We start from the raw sequence: 21,860 nt of genomic DNA on the forward strand, positions 1-21,860 counted from the left end.
AAAAAGTTAATTCATATTAAAAAATACAAATACATTTTCATATTCATACAAAATGCATACCAACATAGGCCAGTGCTTCCTGGTCATTTTTCAAGAAAAGTCACTTCACAGTATTTCAGAACATGCTTCTTCCTAATGTGCAATTAGTCTCACCTCTCTCACAACTGCTCTTCTGCAGCTCCAAAGCCCCGCCCAGCATGTTGAGGGGATTGGTCCTTTAGGTTTATGACGTCAGAAAAACTGGTTTTCGGAATCTGCCTGAGACTTTTTTTTTTAACCCAATGTGGAAATGCTCAGCCTTGTTGTTGGCTTCTTATTTGACTATGATATGTCCTCTAAACTCGTTTGCTTTATACAGGAGGGGGGTCTTTAAATGATCATTCTATTACTTTCCTGCATAATTAAGTGGATAATTTGTAAACAAAGTGCATGAGAGTAATTTCATGCAAAAATTTCATGCTGCTACTCATCATATTTCAGATTTGTATAATACGGTATAGACGAGCTCCCCAGTGATGAGAAACTGAAGTCTGAACATGCTGCCTGATGTCTGACATGGTTTTGCAAAGGTTTGGAGTACACCCTTCACATTTAGTTCTACCTTATAACAATTTGCATAACATTTATTCATATAACTCAGCACAATACTGGTTAGTGTTCTCCTCCAAGCATGTTGCGCTCCAGTGACGTTCAGCACTTCTCTTTAATAAAATACTGAGTTCCTAAAGCTGAACAGCTAGAATCAGATCTGAGTTGGCCATTGTGAAAGTTCCGCACCTCAGGTGTGATATAAAAACCATGACTGTGCTGACCATCTTTAAGGGCCACTCACTTAATCAGCTCTCTGACCTGTCAGGCGATGTGTCATGGAAACACACAGTTACTGAGATGTTGGTGATAGGACATTGTCCTCTGTCAGCACCATCCTGTTTTCCATTCTTTACAGTCTCCCTTCACGGCCCGGTGAGCTCTCACACTGTGTAGAAAGTTATCCAAAAGTTTCTACTGAAGTAGGCAAGTATTGACAAATCCTCTCCTGGCCTCTCTTTTTCAAGACAAACCTGGGAATCCAGTCGTGTGATTCAGAGCACAGAGCTCAAAATATTTATTCAGTCAGGTTCATAGACTTTTATTTCCTTCTTTCATACACACCACACTCACACACAGTTTTGCTGATACTAAAATCCTCTGTCTGAAACCTCTTGAGGGCGCTTGTGAGCCACAGACACTTTCATTCCTTCCAAAACAGGCCACATTATTAATAGATGTGATAAATGCAGTGTATAAATGGAAGGGGAACAGTTGAAAGTGGTTGTGCGCGAACACAGAGCAGCCTGGGTTAATGTGGGTGGGCTTTTTCTATTCTTTTCTTCTCAGCAACCGCTGCGGACGCCCTTTGGCTGTGTCGCTGCAAGTGTTTAGTGCAGCATGATGGCACACGTCTTATTCCTCTACTCAGTGGCTTTTGTTAGGAACCAGGAGGTCAGGTTCACACTCTATAAGAATGCATAAACGAGTTTGTTTTTATACCTTGTCTGGACATGCGTTCGTGCAGTATGTGACATATATAGATTTCCAGTGACAAAGGCAACTAAGTTCAGGTTATTCAAGTTATTAGAAGATTAGATATAAATGAATTCTATTGTAGAATGTAACGGATAAAATAAAAATACTGAAAACAGAAACTGGACTTTCTGAAACTTGAGATTGAAAAATACAGGGATGATGAGTAAAACTTTCTGTCTCATAGGAACAGTACTATCATTTTTGCGCTTGAGTCCATCCTTCCATTTTTAGAAGACAATTCAACACTGTGGGTCTGAAAGGATGTGGAACTGCCCTGAAGGTCAAACTGAAAAAAAAACAAAAAAAAAAAAACAAGATAGGCACAAGGAGAAAACTGGTGTTGCTGCTGTCCTGGGAACAACTGACTGACTCCCAGAATTGAAATATTACAGAGGCATGCATGGCTTGGCGGTTAGGGAACTGGGCTTGTAACTGGAAGGTTGCTGGTTCGATCCCCAGAGCTGGCAGCTCATGACTGAAGTGCCCTTGAGCAAGGCACCTAACCCCCAACTGCTCCCCTAGCACTGTGCCTAGGTCTGCTCACTGCTCTGGGCATGTGTTCTCACTGCCCCCTAGTGTTCACTAGTGTGTGTAAATGTATGTTGTTTTACTGCCCGGACTGTATCAATAGAGATGTGTGCTCCGTGTCTCATATGATCCCATACTTCCTACATACTACACTTAGCAGATAAAACAACTAAGACTATTACACTGAGACGCTGCCCTTGTTTGACATGGACATGTGAATCTTATAGGTGAATATCAATGGTTTCATATTCCATCATACAAGGCATTATTTTAGTGCAAACCCCTTATTTTATGACCTACATTAAGCACTACATAAGGTGTAGGGAGACATTTGAGACCGATTCTCCATTTTGCAGCAGAATGAGACATCTTCGATCATCTCACATTTTCAGACATGGAAAACTACTTTATTCAACTTTGGGCCAAAACAGAAAAAAAATTAAACAAAGTAATGATAAAACGTTATCCTCCAAGAACCTGCAACATCATCAGTTTGATCAAATTATTTACCTTGTAAACAGCTTGATAGGTATGAGCCAAATTAATATACAGCTCTTTCTGTGCAAAACTTTACCCTAACCCTATCCCTGATCCTAACCATTAACCTAATTTTAAGCTACAAAAAAGTAGCAACAATGTTGAGTTTGTATAAAACTCTCACAAACAGTTGCAGTATGAATCCACAGCACTTCTTCAGGTACATTGAATAAAAGTTTGAATGTATTTAGGGAAACAGTGCCACCTATAAACAGGTGATCACTTGGTGATAATAAACAACAAATCATAATGGAATATTAACATCCAAATATTCCGGATACCTTTGAGTGCACTTTTTAGTAAATGCTGTCCTCATTTTTGAACTTCTTGTTGAACTGAATGCAACAGAGTCCAGACCTCAACATCACTGAATGAGTCATGTGTAGCAGAAAAAGTAATCAGATTGAGATTTCGAAGTGTGGGAAACTGTCCCTGCTGATTATTATGGGAAATAGGTGAGTAAGTCTATGGACACTGCAGAGAAAAATATTTAGCTTTTGGGGCTTTTGTGTAATTATTATTTTTTTATTATCAAAGCTGAAAAATTAATAATTTGTACTTGACCAATTTGACTGAATAATTCTACAGTATTTTGTGCATATACAGTATGTATGTATGGCATACGGTAAGACTCTTCTTTTGTACAATGTTAGGAAAACAGATAAAAACCTGATGGTGCAGTTTATACTAGAATGCTCTCTCTCTCTCTCTCTCTCTCTCTCTCTCTCTCTCTCTCTCTCTTTGTCTCTCTCTCTCTTTGTCTCTCTCTCTCTCACACACACACACACACACACACACACATGCACACACACTGTAGTGAGAGCAGATGTTGTTAGATGATGGTGTGAAGTCTGTTCTCTTGGCTGGTGATGGAGATGATCAGTAGTTGACTCTACATCTTGGTGATCTCATAGGACCTGCACAAACAAACAACAACAAATAACTACTCAACCTTCTACTTTGACTGACACCACAGCTCTATGTCTGGTACAATGATCTTAATTTCATGTTCATAAGACTTTATCATTTCTCTATTGGCCCAATACTCATATCTCTGCCTAGTAACAGCCACTTCTCAAAATCCCTTAATGCGGAGACTCTCAGCTAGAGGCTTACTGTGAGTCACTTTCGCGACTCCAAAGTGTGTCAGGGTGTTGAAATGAATGGGTCGGGAGGTTGAGTGGCCTGGTTAAACAAATTCAAATACAAATATAAAAGCATAAGTATCAGATTTCTGACGTTGATTTTGAAAGACGTGTAAAATCCAAAGAGTAGCCCAGGCATTGTGGTAATGCTAATGTTGGATTGAAACAAAAGAATCCATGCATCCATCCATTCATTATCTGTAACCGCTTATCCAATTTAGGGTCGCGGGGGGTCCAGAGCCTACCTGGAATCATCGGGCGCAAGGCGGGAATACACCTTGGAGGGGACGCCAGTCCTTCACAGGGCAACACACACTCACACACACCTACGGACACTTTCGAGTCGCCAGTCCACCTGCAACGTGTGTTTTTGGACTGTGGGAGGAAACCGGAGCACCCGGAGGAAACCCACGCGGACACGGGGAGAACACACCAACTCCTCACAGATAGTCACCCGGAGCGGGAATCGAACCCACAACCTCCAGGCCCCTGGAGCTGTGTGACTGCGACACTACCTGCTGCGCCACCGTGCCGCCCCACGAAAGAAGCCTTTATTTTTTATTTTTTTTAATTATTTTTTAACATTTATTTGCTAGGTCTTGCACGACATGGTGGCACTACAGTTAGCATTACTGCTGTACAGCTCAGGCTGGGCTTGGGACCACCACAAAGTTGATCGCACTGAAGAGGTTACAGAAGATCAATGAACCAACTCCACTTTCAGCTGTGGGGGGGTTAATCACATTCTGAAACTAGGCGTGATGGGCTGATTAAAGTCCATCATATCATAAAGTGAGAAAGGGAAAAATAGTCTTTGTTACATGGGGTGCGGGGGAAAAACATATACTGTAATTCATTCATTGTCTGTAACTGCTTATCCAGTTCAGGGTCATGGTGGGTCCGGAGCCTACCTGGAATCCCTGGGTACAAGGTATTTTAAAAATGATCTTTGAACATGGTGATTCACTGGATTTTTAAAAAAGTGATGAAGGTTGCCAAAAAAGGCAAAAAGCAACATGAATACTCAAAATGAAAACATACTTTAGTTGTGGGGAGGGGTATTATTAAATGTTGAATGTGAACCAGAACGTGAAGCAATGAAAGGGGCAACACATTTTAAATTCTGAAATTTTGAATTCAGAAATCGGATATTGGATGTCAGGGGCTTGCAGGGGAGTTTTACGTGAGCACAGTATTTGATTTCTCAAAACTCTATAGGTATAAAACTATAGGTACTACATATCTTCATAGTCGTTAATACATAATAATGATTTGTAAAATTAACTACTATGTTATAATCCAGGGACTCAGTAGATTATTCCTCTTTGGTCAAGGCTTCCCCTGGTCATTTTTAATGTATTTCCTGTGTAGTTTTGCTTGGATTTGGGATTTTACAGTACACTCTTTAAAAAAACGGTGCTACAAAATGTTCTTTGAGCGATGCCATATAAGAACCACTTTTGGGTCCATAAAGAACCATTTTTGCTGATTCGTTTAAATGGGATCAAGTGATGGTTCTTCTATGGCATCTTCTATGGAAGGAACCCCTTGTCACACCTTTATTTTTAAGAGTGAATAAATAGAAATATTAACAGTGTTAAAACTCAACAGATTTTTACATTTTATCGGTTGTTTTTTTCCTCCTAATTCTCCAGAGTGATTGACTCCATTTGACTAAGGGCAGAAGTTAGGAGTGTTAGTGTTTGGAATTCGAGTTTTTTATGTGTCTGGCTGGGAATTCAAAGCAAACAGTCCTCCAGTTTCAGTAATAAAACCGTACCCAGTGACCCTCTGCTCCAGTCATGATACTCTCCAATAAATGTAATGAGTGGAAATTACACGTGCCCAATGAGTTTTGCTCTTGCATGCTCTCCTGCTCTGAGTAGCTCGAAGTTGTAGCTGATCTCTGAAAACTCAAAGGCTGCTGGAACATTCCGGGTTGTGTTTGACTGAACCGAGTCAGTGAGATCAATATTAAAGAATAAGATCAGGAGGTCTTTCTTTGGCAGTGAACAGAAAGCCCAGAGCTACATTTGCATTGCTCTTGGGAGGAGTTTAGATACTGTTTTTTTCAGTCTCGGTATCTCTGTGGAGAAGGTTGTGGAGCGTATTATTATGCCTGCCTCATAGTGTTCAAATTATGTAATTGCATTTTTTTGCACGGGTCAATTTAAGTGACATTATGCCCCTGTCAGATCTGTCGACACTCATATATGGTTCAGTAACTCTGTACGTGGGAAATGAAAGGCTTTTCACCTGTCAGTGGTTCCAGCAGTGAGCTCTCAGCCACAGGTTGCTATGTTTATATTTAATAAAAAACATTCAGAAACAGGAATATGATTGTGTTCTTTTCAGTTCAGGGGAAATGGAAACAGTGTTCCATAAAGCTGCTGCTTTGGATTAGATATTTGAAGCTAGTTTTAGCCTTGAAACACTCTTTTTTTGGGATGGCATTACATCAACATGACCTTGCACTTTAAACTCTTAGAAAAGTAAAGCTGGTGCATCTCAAATATCAAAAATATGGTAGCTTTTCCAGTGAGTCCTGTATTCCTAATAATATTATATTTATAAAAAAAATGATACAATGAAAATAAAAAATACATGCAATGAAAAGTACAGGGTTATTTTATGCTTACTACAAGTGAGCTCTTGTCCACTGTAGGTGCTGTTCATCAAAATCCCCAAACACTTATGTACCAGAAGGATAGTTCCAAAACAGTTTTATAAACTGTTGTGTGAGAGGTTAATACCAATTCATCTCGACAGTCCTGACTATTTGCAGATCAGGGTTACTGTTAGGTTTAGGTTTAGGGGTAGGGTTAATGCTGAGCTATATTTTGTATTAAGTGTATGAATCCTGGTATTGGTCTTTTAGTCAAAGTTGTCCTAATGCATCTTAAGACCAGGCTGGTTCTCAAGTGAGATGATCCAGTCCTGAGAATTGCATCCCCTGAGTAGGGTGAACGGGGGATGGCAATTTATGCAGAACAAAATGCATATCGAGATACTCACCTCCCCCTGCTCATCCGACAGCGTGGTATCCGTCTTATTTTGCCGCCTGAGATCAAAAAGAGAGAAACAAGAGAAGAGAACAAATAAGTGGTGGGAGGGTGCAGGGGAGATTTTTATGTCATTTCTGTGTGTCTGTTTATTTGTTTGTGTTTGTCTCTGTGTGTGTGTGTGTCTGTTAATCAAGTATGTCTTTACTCACATGTGACCACCATGATGCCCATCAGGAAGAGAACAGCACCGATGCTCAGGCCCACTTTCCTCAGACTGGAATAATCTACAGGCACACATACCCACACACGCATATTTTCAGATCTTGTCTGGATGTTAGCAGTTCTACAAACACTAGGCTCTGTAAATATTATACACTTGTCATTGGAACAAATCTTTGTATCTTCATTTGTTCCATTTTCCATTCTTTGCAATAACCAGCTGAGATTTCTAGTGTGTTAACAGAGACCAAAGGAAATGCTACAAACTTAAAATACTTGTTACATTATTCGTATTTAAAGTTAGGTGTTACTTTACTTCTAATGTAAAGTTTTATTTATGGAGATGCGAGTTTTATTTTTCATCTGCATTATATGATATCCATTACATACCAATAAACTAAAAATGTCTGCTTAACAAGCTGTAGGAATACACTAAAATATACTCTACATGGTGAAGGCTAGTACTTCTAAAGCACGGAGTCCAGAACTGCATCGTAGAGCCATGGAACAACACCCTACACCTAAAGCCAAACCTCAGCACCAGGCATCACTCTTCTGTAAACCATAACTTTACACCTTTGTAGCAGCAGCATGTGTATTTCACACTGTAGTGGCACAGAATGTAATAGCAACATATTGGTCTAGGTTGGCAAACACACTCGAACTCTTTTTTGCTCTTTAGGTGTGATACGAGGTTGACGTAATCTATATCATTTATTTACTTTTCTTATTAATACTGTAGCACACTCAGGAGCTTTGTACAGAAAACTCCCCCAGTGCAAACCATTTATAATCTGATTTATTTCAGCCAAATCGATCTATTTTTTCCCCCTCGTCTTTCAGTGTAGGAAGTGTGTTAGCATACATGAGATACAGGCGTAAGATGTTTGACATTTTAGCAATAAACTGACTTGTTATTTTATCTCTGACGATGACTTTATTTCTAGTGAACTATATGTAAAGGGTATTAATAGGTTCCTGTTTGCTGCAATGACCGTCTCCTGGTAAAGCCTTAAACCAGCTACTGCAGACCCTAGCTGTGAAGATTTGATGATAATCAGCCACAATAACATTAATAAGGTAGTGTTGTGGGATAAGTTAAAGATCACATATTCCGCTCCAAGTCATCCTTAATAAATGAGAAAAAGGTCTATTTGAAGTTACTTGATGTAATAAACTCTTACCATATTGGAAAGGTTCATCCCATTTCTTATCTGCAGAGAAAAGAGACATTTAGGAAATAGTCATTAACACGATGACACAATAATTAGCATGAAATCACAATAATGTACACATTCACATCATTTGACAGCGTTTATATAAAAATACTTAAAAACATTTTGCTAATTTAACCTGGGGACTTCTCCTCATGGGAGGACCATAAGCTGTTCCCAACATTGTAAACCACTACCTTTTAATGTTAAGTAAGTGTTAGTGTAAGGTTAGGGGATGCACTAGGCTCTTCCTTGTGGAACTGTGATTGTCTGTGCTTGTGCGTGTGTGTGTGTGTGTGTGTGTGTGTGTGTGTAAGTTGGTTTTGCACTCTCGAGCCTGTTCTGCGGCAGTGAGTGAGTGAGTGGAGCAGTGGAGCGAGGGAAGAGGAGATGAGTGTTTATCTGTTCACTTGAGTAATAAATCCACATTTATCAGATCATACAGTAAACTGCAGCGAGGGGTTTCCACTGCACCAGCACACAGCACTATTCACACACTGCGAGCTGCAATACCAGCTACAGTCACTCCATCAACACGATAAAGAGTCAAATATACCCCCAAGGGGAGGGAGAGAGAGAGAGAGAGAGAGAGAGAGAGAGAGAGAGAGAGAAAGACAGTGAGAGAGAGATACTATATATTATAGCATTTTCAAACCAGCAACATGCAATGTGGAATGGTTTGCTTCTGTTGTGACAGTGTCATATGCATATTCATTCATTCATTCATTATCTGTAACCGCTTATCCAGTTCAGGGTCGCGGTGGGTCCAGAGCCTACCTGGAATCATTGGGCGCAAGGCGGGAATACACCCTGGAGGGGGCGCCAGTCGTTCACAGGGCAACACAGACACACACACACACATTCACTCATACACTCACACCTACGGACACTTTTGAGTCGCCAATCCACCTACCAACGTGTGTTTTTGGACTGTGGGTGGAAACCGGAGCACCCGGAGGAAACCCACGCGGACACGGGGAGAACACACCAACTCATCACAGACAGTCACCGGGAGCGGGAATCAAACCCACAACCTCCAGGCCCCTGGAGCTGTGTGTATTCATTATGGTATTATGAATTATGATAATTTTAGGGTGTAAATGGATTTAAATTTTATATATATATACCAATGGCGAATGCTGGTCTTTCAAGGAGGGGAAGCTCAATTTCGGCCTACATCATAAAATGTGTCGGTTTATTTATACGTAAATTCTACCCTCCGTTCCTTTTCAAGAAAATGATCTGTGACCCTGTCGTACCAACAAGGCGTCTTTTCCAGGGACTTGACTAGTGTCCTCTCAATGGCCAGCAGAGCTAGGCTGCTTAAACGGCCTTGGCCCATGTGAAGTGTGTCCGCCTGTGAGTGCTTTGTGACGGTGGAGGGGCTCAGCAGCACAGGCTGGTCAGAAACTGTGATAGAAGTCAGAAAGAGTGATAGAAGTCAGTCTCCAAACACTAGCAGCTACAAAAACCCCACCAGAAATAGAAGCTCGATTTGTCGCTAGTCGTTTTTAACAAAGAAAATGCCGCTAAGAGGATTAAGAAAGTCTCCGGTTCAACTCAGAACAGAAAACTGAATGCTCCCATGGATCTTTACACCAAAGGATCGCTGATTCACTCATTTCGCTGTCAATCAAAAAGGGATTCAGCCTCAGACAGATCATCCAATCATCATGCAGAAGCTGAGCGTCCGGGCCAGCTGAGGCCAGCCCACTGCCCCATACACCCCCAGAGACGCTGAGCGTCCGATGGGCAGGACAAAGCCCAGCATTTATCCAATGACTGGTCTCATTTTGCTGCACTTCGCTGCTTCGCTATTGAACTCTGTGGACTGTTGAAATTACTGTGAAACTGCGCGAATGATTGAGAGGAAAGCCGCATCTTTACCAGTGATAAGAAGCTGATTATGAACAAAAGTTAATCGCGTTGTAGTGCATATTTATTCAATGACATGTACACACAACAGTATATATTTGATCACTTAATTTTTGACATTTTAGGGGAAGCTGAGCTTCCCTTGCAGTCTTAGAACAATCGCCTCCGATATATACACAGAGCCACCTATCCACCTAGCCATGTGTGTTTTTATACCCTGAGAGGAAAGCACCCGGAAGAAACCCATGTGGACACGGGGAGAACCCACCAAAGTCCTCACAGACAGGATGACCTGGGGTTTACCTGGGTTATTTCACATGCTGTGTCTGCCAGACATGAGACACATTTGTCCCTTAACTTACCTGACATCTGATTCATTTAATGTGGACCTGTAGCTGAGGTTAGGCAACCAGACCCACCCTGACACAACATGGTAATTGAAGGCCAAATGTGGTCCATAAGAGGACTGTAGATATACCACGTTTTGGCCATACATTCATTGCTACTTGGATACCCCTAAGCTCCAAAAGATCAGGAGCTGCAGGATTGTTGATTATTTATTTATTATTGTTTAATATTTATAATATCATGTTTAACATTCTCCTACAACAGTTTACAGCACTGTTTTTGTCATTTTTCATTGGGTACATAAGAGTTTCTGTACTGATTTAGTAAAACATTTCCATCAGTGGCCAAAAGCTTGCAACTGTAAAATAACAATTAATAACAGCTATTCATAATCATCCATGCTAGGAGTACCTGTTTTTTTTTTCTTATTATTATTATTTTTTTGTTAAATATACATTGTTTTCTTTTGGATTTTTCTGCTTTATTATAAGAGTTTCTCAATCTCAAACCTGAAATGATTTACCTTTTCCAATTAAAGACTAAAAATTAAAGAAAAAAAAAAACTGAGATTTGATACAAAAACTTTCTAAAGTCAGGAGCTTCCCATCAGTGTTGTGCCACTGCCACAGTTACTGTATTGTTCTCTAGACTGGGAGCTGCTATTGTGTCTGCTCAGCTCCAGCAAGTTGATAAGACAGATAAAGAATGAAAAAGCTCAAGAGAGAAACAAATGGGGCTTTTTTTTCAGAAAAAATCCCATGTTCACAATATGAGGAGATAGCTCACCATTATGATTAGGCCCTATGCCTGGGCAGGAAGTAGACATCCCCTTATCTCAGTCATATGGATCCATCCGTAATTACTTCTAATTAAATTCCAGGTGCACTTTGGTTCAGTCAGACCCGTCTTTTAAATGGAATTTTTTAATATATATATATATTTCAGCAACGTCGCTCCCTCAGGATGAGCCGCTGGGTTTTAATGGCACTTCATAAAGCGTATCAGTTCACCACAACGACCCTCCACACTGTGCCCTATCTTTAAGCCTCTCTCTCTGTTCATGGGAAGAGCGTTGAACATTTTTCTAATTACCTGCTAATTGGTTTCTGAGTTATGTGTGCCTTTGATATGAATTGCATTAGGGTGAGTTTTACAGTGATAGTTGCTCTCCTTCAGTCCCTCACAGTACTCAGCCTTTCCTATAGTGAACTCAAATTCAAACTTCGTTATTTTCAATCTTTTCTCAACCTCAAACTCTCTACTCACAGAGCTATATGGCTGCTTGGAGATCGAACACATGCTAATGGCGCTTTCGACAGTGATTATCAGTTGTCTGGGTAACTGAGGCAGGGAAGGGCCAATCACATGAAGCCAGTAAATCATTTATAGCTGGCGTTGAAGATGCCAGTCTTTTTACTGCAAATACACTATAAATGTGTTATGCTTTATTTTACATTAAATTACAGTAGGCACTTTACAACAACAAATTTTTGTCTGAAATTGCAGTGTGTTCTAGAAGCTGACATCCATTCTTAACACTTGTCAGTAGTTTCCTGTAATAAAGTCATCATTCCCTGCAGTCAGATGTTTTCAGTTTCATTCAAAAGATTAACATAGAGCAGGCAAGTTCAAATTGCAAAAATGCAAAAAGATTAGAATAAAATGTCCATGATTATGTGTGAAAACATGCATCTTCATTTTTACAGACTTTCAGTAATAATTTGAACACAGTAGCTGTTCTTAACATTGTGTGAACATTTCAGAATGAATCAACCAATAGAATTGCTCCAAAATTAATTGGAATAAAATATACATACCTGACATACCTGTTTTTCATTTGACAGTGACAATATATAGCAGAGGTCATCCAATCTGGATCTTTGATTCCAGGGCAGCATTTAAACATGGCTGGCTAATATAACACAGTTGGGGGCAATAGCAGCTGAAATGCCATACCAGCTGGCCATTTTAAAATCCTGCCTGGAACTTGGATCCAAGGTCTGGATTTGATCATTTCTGATATATAGGATAGAGTCAGTAGGCTGCTGTGACTAGAGCTATAGCTACAGTATGTATAGGGAGGAGCTGAAGTTGGATTAGTGTTGTTGGGCTGAACTTGGTGTCATTTTGTGACAGAGGGTTCATGGCGACACTATGATTTTAATGCCTTGGTCAATGTGAGCCATTCTTAGCGTATCAGTTCCAGTATGGTTAATAATATCCCACTATTGCAATACAAAATGCAATACCTTTGGCCCCACCCATAAAATGTCTTCTTGTTTTAATTACATGACCATCTAGCAGTGTGTTGGAGAGCAATTAAAACCCTGTTTCTCCACCCCATCACATAGCAAATTATTTCTGAACTAAACATGATTTATGTCATTGTATTAGAGAGTTCGGCTGATTCTCTTGAACTGAACTCAACAGCTGGATGGAAACCTGACTGGTGGTGAGTTAGAATCATAAAGACATGTGAAGGAGAAATGTGAGTATTACCATATAAAAGGACAGATTGATTGCTGGTTTGGGTCATGTTGGTAGATCCCACTGAAACAGACGATCTCCATTCTGTGCTGTTCATAACAGGAGCAGTTTGAGTCTGTCCAATATTGGTTACTGTTCCTGTTGTTTTGAGCAGTTCAGTCACATTGAACTCATTTCTTGTTGTGGTATCATCTAGGAATGAAATGAAAATAATCTTGATAAGCTTGCCTACTGTATCAACATACTAGGATTATATATATAAATATAACTTAACCTATGGATATATTCAAATGCATTAATTTTACAACCCATAGAGAATGACGAAACGAAACGGGATGCGCTGGAGTAGCTGCACATGAGCTAAGACTGAACATGTTCACTGTCAAACAGTGGTATGAGAGGTATAAAGCCCACCAGCTTTGAACTGTGAAGCAATGGAACTGCATACTCTACAGCAGTGGTCACGAATAGGTGGTCTGCGGTCCGAGTCCAGCCCCGGACACTGTCCAATCCGGACTTGGAACTACAACTGATAAACTATTAAGAGCTTTTTAATTTTTAACAGAGTGTTTGTTTTAATTGGTGTGACTCTTCTAGTCATTGCAATTCAGGTTTAGCACTCCAGGAAACTCACAGACTAATCCCATGTGTTTCTGTATGTCACATGTGAAGCTACTAAGCCAATTAGATCTGTGCATTATGAGGAGCACTGTGACTCAAATGAATGACACAAACAGGGCAGGGCTCCAGACACCACTGTCTTGGGGCCAGTAAAAATAGCCCAAGGGATGTGATAGAAGCTCTTTTGGGACACGTTCAGGAGTTGTGTGTTAAAACCAGAAACTTTAAAAATAAGGGAACAAATACAGATTGAAATTCTTGTAAGGCTGAACATGCAATCTGTTGACAAATAAAATCCTCCAGCAATAAAACCCAATCAGACTGCTGGTTTTGTGAAGCAGTAAGTCAACTGCAAATACAAGCCATTAGGGACTCTATTTACATATGCATTTTTTTTTGTTCAAAATCATGTTTTTATTTGTAGATTTTTCTTGAAATGAGAAAATTATATTTAATTTAGAGTATTTGTTATTTATAATATGTATAAATATTGTTGAAATATGTTGAAATGTAATTGAAGGGGTAATTTTATTTGACATTCAGTTGTTAACTACATAAAATGGTGCTATAACTACAAGGCTACTTCAATATGCAGGTTATAGCACTGATCATTATGCAGGTTATTATGCATAATTATATTCTGGACCTTGGCTTGAGAAAATTTTCTCTAACTGGAACCAAATGATGGAGCACCATTGCATTATTTGGGATGAACTGGAGTGATGTTTCGGAGAACTAAGCCAACATCAACCCTTGGTCAAACATCCTGCCCTAGTATGGACTACAATGACAATGTGTGATGTGTTTACCTTTGGGGACTTGAGTGGTCTCAGTGGGCTGAGTGGTGGTGAAGAGTGATGTTGAGGAGTTTTGGCTTTCTGCTTTTAACGTGACATTTTCAGCGACACTGCCTTTGAAAATCAGGAGAAAAAAAAAGCATGACAAAATGTCAATCTCTTCAACTATATATATATATATATATATATATATATATATATGTTATTATATCTCTTCAAGTATATTATGTTATTATACTGTATTTCATGAGTTATTGTCTATAATTATAAAATGGATAGTTCCGGTCCTAAAATCTGATTGTTTGAGTGATATGCACAGCTATGACCACCTCATAATATCTGAATTCCTATTAATGCGCCAGTGTCTGAAACCTTGATAGTCAGCTAGCTTGCAGCACATAAAAAATGGAAACTTTTTATATATTGTGTGGGTTAACAGTGGATGAATGGTGTGAAGAGATTGCCCAGATTAATACAATATTAATTAAATTCCAGATTAATAATAACAACAATCCTAATCATTAGGTGGGTGTTTTGTTGAATGTCTAACTTTTCATGTTAAACTGTTTAGTTACCAGAGTTTACATTGATGGAATGGTTATTACAAATACTGTTCACATATATGATTTATGAATTGAACATGGAAGTTTACTGTCACTGTTTTATTTCATTATCAAAGAACAGCAAGGAATCAAGAGACAATACAGTGCTTGGTTAAGCTAATGCTACTCAGCCGGTTTCTTGAGCTAAAGGCTAAAAACAGCCAAAGGCTAGCCCTATATCCCCTGCAGCTTCTCCTTACATTTTTGGAGAGGTGCGTGTTAGGCTACAGAGTAGGGTTGACACAGAAATATAAACTGGGCTTAAGAGTCCCTTCAGAAAGAGGACAGAAATGTAAGTATTTCTACTCAACTCAAAACCCTGAATATATGTGAACATATTTTCTTCAATGGAGTGGCTATGCATTGCCTTGTTAACGTTGCTTACCATTAACAGACTACACTGTGTGGCGGAAGAATGCTTTATAGTGAATGTTTGTTTATGTATAAATACATTTATGAATTGAATATTTGTGTATTTTATTGTATTTTGTGTTGATCACTGTCTTTATAAAAGCTCAGGAAGGACAAATCAGAATAGGAGAGTAAAGAAACAGAAGTTTATCCCTCACCCACTCAAAATCCACAGCTGAACCCCATGAGGCGAAGGTGTTTGTATGTTCACTGCGTTTAATACTGTGTGTGCATCTGTGTGGGTATTCACTACCATGGTTGGGTTAAGTGCAGAGGCTGAATTTGCTCAGAGGTGCAGTGATAATAAAATAAATTATTTTTAAGTTACTAACCTACTAACAGTGCTTTACAACTTAAGTGTCCACTCCACAACTGTACACACCAGCCCAGGAAAAAAACACCCATGCTTCAGCAACACAGTGCTTGAGCGCTGGATAAAAACAAAGGCGCTTATTCTCAGAGCAGACGAATGCTAATTATGCCAAGACTGACACAATAATTGTGTTGTAATGCAGAGCTCTGTTCACTGTGATGAAAGAAGCTTTTCTCAGGTCCACTCTGTTCCACAAGGCTCGAGAGAGTGGTCAGAACATGCTAGAGTGTGAGGTTAATCCTTTCCCGAAGACTTGGGAATATGGGTATGAGTCCTTAAACCTGAAAATAATATAAAATTCATATAATATACTTTTTACCCATAACATTAAAATGACTGGCTTGGCACTTCTACACTCATGGTCTTTTTATCAGCTGCACTGACCATACAGGAGCACTTTGTAGTTCAGACACAACATTTGCTGCTGGAGTTTTTAAAGCCCTCAATGTCACTGCTGGACTGGAAATGATCGACCAATAAAAATATCCAGGCACAGTCCTGTGTCCACTGATGAAGGATTAGAGGAAGACACAAACTGTGCAGCAACAGATCTACTGTCTCAGAATTTACATCTAAAGGTTGGACCAGTCTCAGGAAAAAAAAAAAAACAAATTGCAAAGATTTTGCAATGCTTAGAAACCTCCCAGTGTCCTCCCTGTGCTTCCTGAGTCATACAATGTAAGTTTACGGTAAAAGAAGATGTAATCGTGGTCGAGAGAGAGAGAGAGAGAGAGAGAGAGAGAGAGAGAGAGAGAGAGGAAGTTGACTTCTGATTACTCACCTCTGTAGTAGAGAAAGACAAAAAGTACAACTCCTCCCCAGAGTGTCTGTAAAACAGGTCAGAGTCTGTCACATATAAAACCAAGCACACAAAGAAAATAAAACACAAACTCAGTACACAGTTCACCCACACAGTAACACACACAAAGTAACATTCAAAAACAATCACAAGCTCAAAAATTAATAAACGCACAGAGACAGTAACATTATTACACAACAAAAGAACACAAAAACATAACAATTAGCTTTCAAGCACACCAAAAATAACACATACACACAAAGATCATAACACATGCACACAAAGAAACAAGATTATTGCCCAAAAACAAACAAAACACTCAAACAATAAATCAAAGAACACAAAAATTATAATAAAAACATGCAAAGATACACAACACAAACACACAAGGGTAATAACTTATAAACTCGAAGACATAATTCATATAAACAAATCAAACAAACACACAAAGGCAAAAATTCACAGACATTAAAAAATAAACAATAATACCAGGCAACACAAACAAACTCCAAGTAAATAACACATATAAATACAAAGACAATAACAAACAACCTAACAATATTAATAACACACAAAGCTTGCATACACATTTATACACAAACACAATCAAATGCACACCACCTACAAGAGAAATAAAGCTTTCATGACAATGGATAAAGACTGAACAAGCTTAAAGGGGTTATTTGATTTGCAGTGTCAATCTGAATGCACACCATCACATTATCACTCTCAAATATTAGTAATTATATTTGTTATACTTTATGTATAAGTATCACATTTATAAAGTTATGAATTACACCTTCTACAATAGAGCCTAAAATCTGATATAGCCGAAAGTCTCTCGACAGATGTTAAAGTTCCCAGCACCTGTTAATTTCTACAGCAGTTGGTGCAGGTTCTGTACAAGGAGTTCTCTTTCTGTTCTATGAACCCACAATGACAAAGATCACCACAAATTAGCACAGAATATACAGGAAGTATCACTTAGCAACCATCAAAATAGCCAGAAAATAACAAGCAGTAAATGACAACTGTGACCTCATTAAGATCTGACCTTGACTGGAGTTCTAATGTGCTTTAATTACAGTAGAGCTCACCAGGTTCAGTGGTGAACACAAGCTTAACTCTTATGTTCAGGGAAACTAACACAACTAGAGTTTTCTCACTTGTTATCTAAGCAGATGTTGTTTCTTGCAATGAGGCTGTGTGTAAAACTCTGCACTGTGGTCACAAACACGTACATACAAACATATGTGTACATGCACACACACACACACACACAAGCACACACACACACAATTAGCAACTAACCAGCACAGGCTTCTGATGAAATAATAATGAGTGTAACATTTTCTCTGAATCTGGTGCTCATAAGGCTTTATCAGTTCATTTACAATGTGTTACATGTCGCATAATGCTTTTCAGAGTCTTGTTTTACTCAGGCAAACTTCTCAGTCTGCTTCTTTTGAACTGCTCTTTTGGTTAAACAAAGAGAGTGTGACTTGAGAGACTAAAACGAGAACTCCTAATGTATGTAACACTTGTACATATTGATTTATTATAATCTGTAGTTATTTCACATTCACTGTGAAACAGTGGCGCTGTTTCACTTAATACTCTTAAACTATCTAATGTACCTGAAGAAACTAATGCACCTACAGAAACAGTGCCATATATTGTTTCTAAGAATGCCAGTCTGGCAGGGGGCCATAGTAGATCTTAGAGATATCAAAACACCACGAGGCATAAGTGAAACATGGTGGTTTCATCCCAACACACTAAGCCTCTCTATGTACTGTGCTATTCAAGTCATTTAATTACTGAATCTAGATCTTAATTGTGCTTTATATATTTTTAATACATCATTATTTATATTCATTCATATGTGGGAATCTGAAATGTAGTCATAGATGTATGTACATGGTAGTTTAATGACCAGTGTACTTCACTATGGAGAGAGTGAGGTGCTAGTTGTATTTCAGCCAGAGACAGGCACACACTGTGAAATCAGCATTTCCAAAAATATCCATTTTCTGTCACCCACAAGGTTAGGATTAGGTTTAGGATCAGGGATGCTGTTAGTTTAAGGTATAGGTTTAGGTTAAAGTTAGGTTTGATGTTAGGGTATGGTTAGGGTTTGTTTTAGGTGTAGCCTTAGGTTTAAAGTTAGATGTCTTCCATCTCTAACCTTTTGGAGCTTAGAGTTTATGCTTCAATTTATGGTTAGGGTTAAGTTTAGGTTTTAATCAGCTGACACAAATTAATTGTGAAATCTGCTGTCTTTAATCATCTACAGTGTCTTGTTTTATGAGTTTTAAGCATGGATGAGGAGCTCAAGAGTAGTATAACCAATTTATTTAAAGTTAGTAAGTAGCTCCAACCTAGAAAACCCACTTATGTATGTACTTTAAAGCATGCGTCATGCATGGAATGCATTAATGCTCAAAGAAAGAGTTTCCACGTCAAAACATGTCTCTCATCAATACATGTCTCCTCTTTCTTCGTCTTAAAATATCACCCTCACTAATCAGATGTCTTTCTTTCACTGTATCACACAAAAATAACTGGAAGAAAGTGTGAAAACATAAGTTACAGCAGACAATCAGTAATAAGGTCAGATACTGATGCTGGATGATTAGTCCAAGATCACAAACACCACCCAAATCGTTCCAATAGTATAGGATCATCACTCCTTCACTCTTAAGAACACAGTTCCACTGCTCCTCAGCCCTGTTACTTTTCATGTATATGCCTCTAGTCATACAGCATTGGCTGTGCAGTTTAAGTGGTTGACACAAGTCGCTAAAGTGTTCCAGGTAGATGCTATTTTTACTATGTGGTCACTAGGGTGTAACGTTTTGTTGATATTATATAGTAAGTGTGATATTCTGTATGAGAATGTGTTGGTTTAACGTTTTCCTAATCTCTCTTCATGGCAGTCTATATTATGAGTTTTACCAGTTAAAAAAATAATGATTTTAAATAATGTGAGCTGTTATTTGTTTTATATTTTTTTGTATTTACTCAGATGATATATATTTATTATACAACCACCATGCTTACTGAGAAAGCATATATATATATATATATATATATATAATTATCTTAGGTGCCTAAGACTTCTGCACTTCTGTGGTTGCTATAGTATCCCAGGTGGTTGCTATGGTAAATCAGATGGTTACTAATATGTTCCTGAGTGCTATGGAGTTGGTGTTTCTTTGCAGCTGCTATTGTATTTCAAGTTGATTTATAAAGTGGTTGCTATGGTATTTCAGGTCATTCCTAGGTGGGTGCTTTTTAAAGTGTTCCTTTGTGGCTGGAATGGTATACCTGGTGCTTGTTAATATGGATTCTAGGGTGCCCCAAGTGATCATTAAAGTGTTATTAAAGGGATTCTGTAGTGTTGCTAGTATGTATTGGTAGTTGCCATGGTATCTCAGTGGTTGGTAAAGCAGGTGCTTTTTCAGTAGCTGTTAAGTGGGTGTAGCAAAGGGGTTATTTTGTGGTTGCTGTGGTATCCAAGCTGGCCGCTAAGGTGTTTGCTATAGTATTTCATGTGCTTAATAAAGTGTTTTTAAATGGCTACAAAAGTGCTGCTAAGGTGTTTATTGGTGATGTTATGGTATCCTATGTGGTTGCTAGGGATGTTGCTGTGGTATTTCAGGTGGCTGCTAAGTGTCCAAGGTGTTGCTAAAAGGTACTATGGTGCTGAAAAAGTGTTTCTAGGGGGTGTTCCAGGGGTGTATTTAATGATTATTATTTTTTATTCAGTATTATCTTTTATACCAGGTTGTTGCTAAGGTGTATAATTCAAAATAAACAATGACCTATGGTAGGAATAAATTATATAAATACGTAACAGGATATTGGGTTATTAGATATTATTTAGACTTTTAAAAATGACTATATTATGGTTATAGTTTACATGACAACAGCATCTATTGCTATACTTGGATAAGCAGATGACGTATTAATGAGGGTCTAGCATTCTTGCTATTTCCAGGGTCTATAGGGTTAAAGCTAGTTCTCGTTAGCATCATATGGTTGACAGACAATATTGCGCCATAATGAATTGCTTAATCAACCCAAGGATGTACAATGGTTTTTGAACAGTTTGTGCTAAAGTTACAATATATTAGTAACACTGTTTTATATATATATAAGCCTACATTACCATCAGTCATAAAACATTATCAGTCTGATACATATGACATGGTAACCGTGGTTATTTGCAGGATCTCATATATTTCCATATAGATAAGTAAACTAATAAGCAGTTGTAATAAATTCTAATGCAAATGCAAAATGTCATTTAATCCTTGCTTTTGGAAGAGAAAATTGATGTTAAACAAAGTCAGGGTAGTTGATTAAAGAGCTTTTGCAGTATTCTGTGATGTCCAATCGCCTGTATCAATAGAACAAGGGAAGACCTGGTGACCCTGGTACTAGGTAAAAAGCCCACTGCATTTAAAATCAGTCAAAAGGACCCTTGCTATCCCTGGCTAAGGAAGTTGTACAAAGAGGATATATACACTTCTATTCACAAGTCAGTCAGTGATTGTAATGTGATTATAGTAGTTTAACCTGTAAGACCTTACACTACTATATTACAGTAACAAATCTTTACATTACTGACATGATGCATCCAACTGTGATACCTCCCTTGAGCCCAGAAAGCTAAAGCACGTGGCCTTTCAGCTCCACAACTCTGCTGCCCAACATTGACCGACTCATTCTCATTTATTGTCTTCCAGTTTGAGTCTGATCTCACTGGTCAGACCACTTCTCCCTCTTGATAATGAAGAAATTAGCTTTGAATTTTCTGCTTACCTTTGTTTCCATGTTAAAAGATGGAGTGTCTGAACTACAGCAGCATCCAGCAGTTAGTTGAATAAGCTAACTGTTAGCTGACCACACCTTTTCACCACTTCCTTTTTTTTTCCGCCTCGTGTGTTCTCTCTCTCTCTCTCTCTCTCTCTCTCTCTCTCTCTCTCTCTCTCTCTCTCTCTCTGTCAGCCACCACTTGTTTGAATGTTGTGAGTGTTCAGCCCACCAGTCACTTTCACTCTTTCATTCATTCACTCTTCACAAGCTTTTGTCTGTGAGCTGTTGCGTGGGTCACACACTCTTTCTCTCTCTTTTGTGTGTGTCTGTATCAGTCATTGTTTGGTAAACTAAAGATGGATATACACACAGGGACAGAGAGTGAGAGAGAGAGAGAGAGAGAGAGAGAGAGAGATCATAAATTCATAGTAATTCTGTTCACACAAGGACAATACCAAAAACATGTATCTTCAAAGAAAATAACTTTATATGAATAAGCAAAAAGAGAG

General features: G+C 38.7%; 1 protein-coding gene across 1 annotated transcript; it reads right to left on the reverse strand.

The window, feature by feature from the left end:
• Positions 1-500: 500 nt before the first annotated feature.
• Positions 501-21,449, reverse strand: fxyd5 (FXYD domain containing ion transport regulator 5). The gene is made up of 8 exons (XM_066685804.1): positions 21,358-21,449; positions 16,510-16,555; positions 14,355-14,456; positions 12,937-13,116; positions 8,185-8,214; positions 6,991-7,065; positions 6,792-6,837; positions 501-3,548 (listed from the first exon to the last, which is right to left on the reverse strand). The coding sequence occupies exons 1-8, from the start codon at positions 21,367-21,369 to the stop codon at positions 3,524-3,526; spliced, it is 516 nt and encodes a 171-aa protein (XP_066541901.1). The 5' UTR covers positions 21,370-21,449; the 3' UTR covers positions 501-3,523.
• Positions 21,450-21,860: the final 411 nt, after the last annotated feature.

Source organism: Hoplias malabaricus, chromosome 1 (assembly GCF_029633855.1).
Source record: "Hoplias malabaricus isolate fHopMal1 chromosome 1, fHopMal1.hap1, whole genome shotgun sequence".
NCBI lineage: Eukaryota > Metazoa > Chordata > Actinopteri > Characiformes > Erythrinidae > Hoplias > Hoplias malabaricus.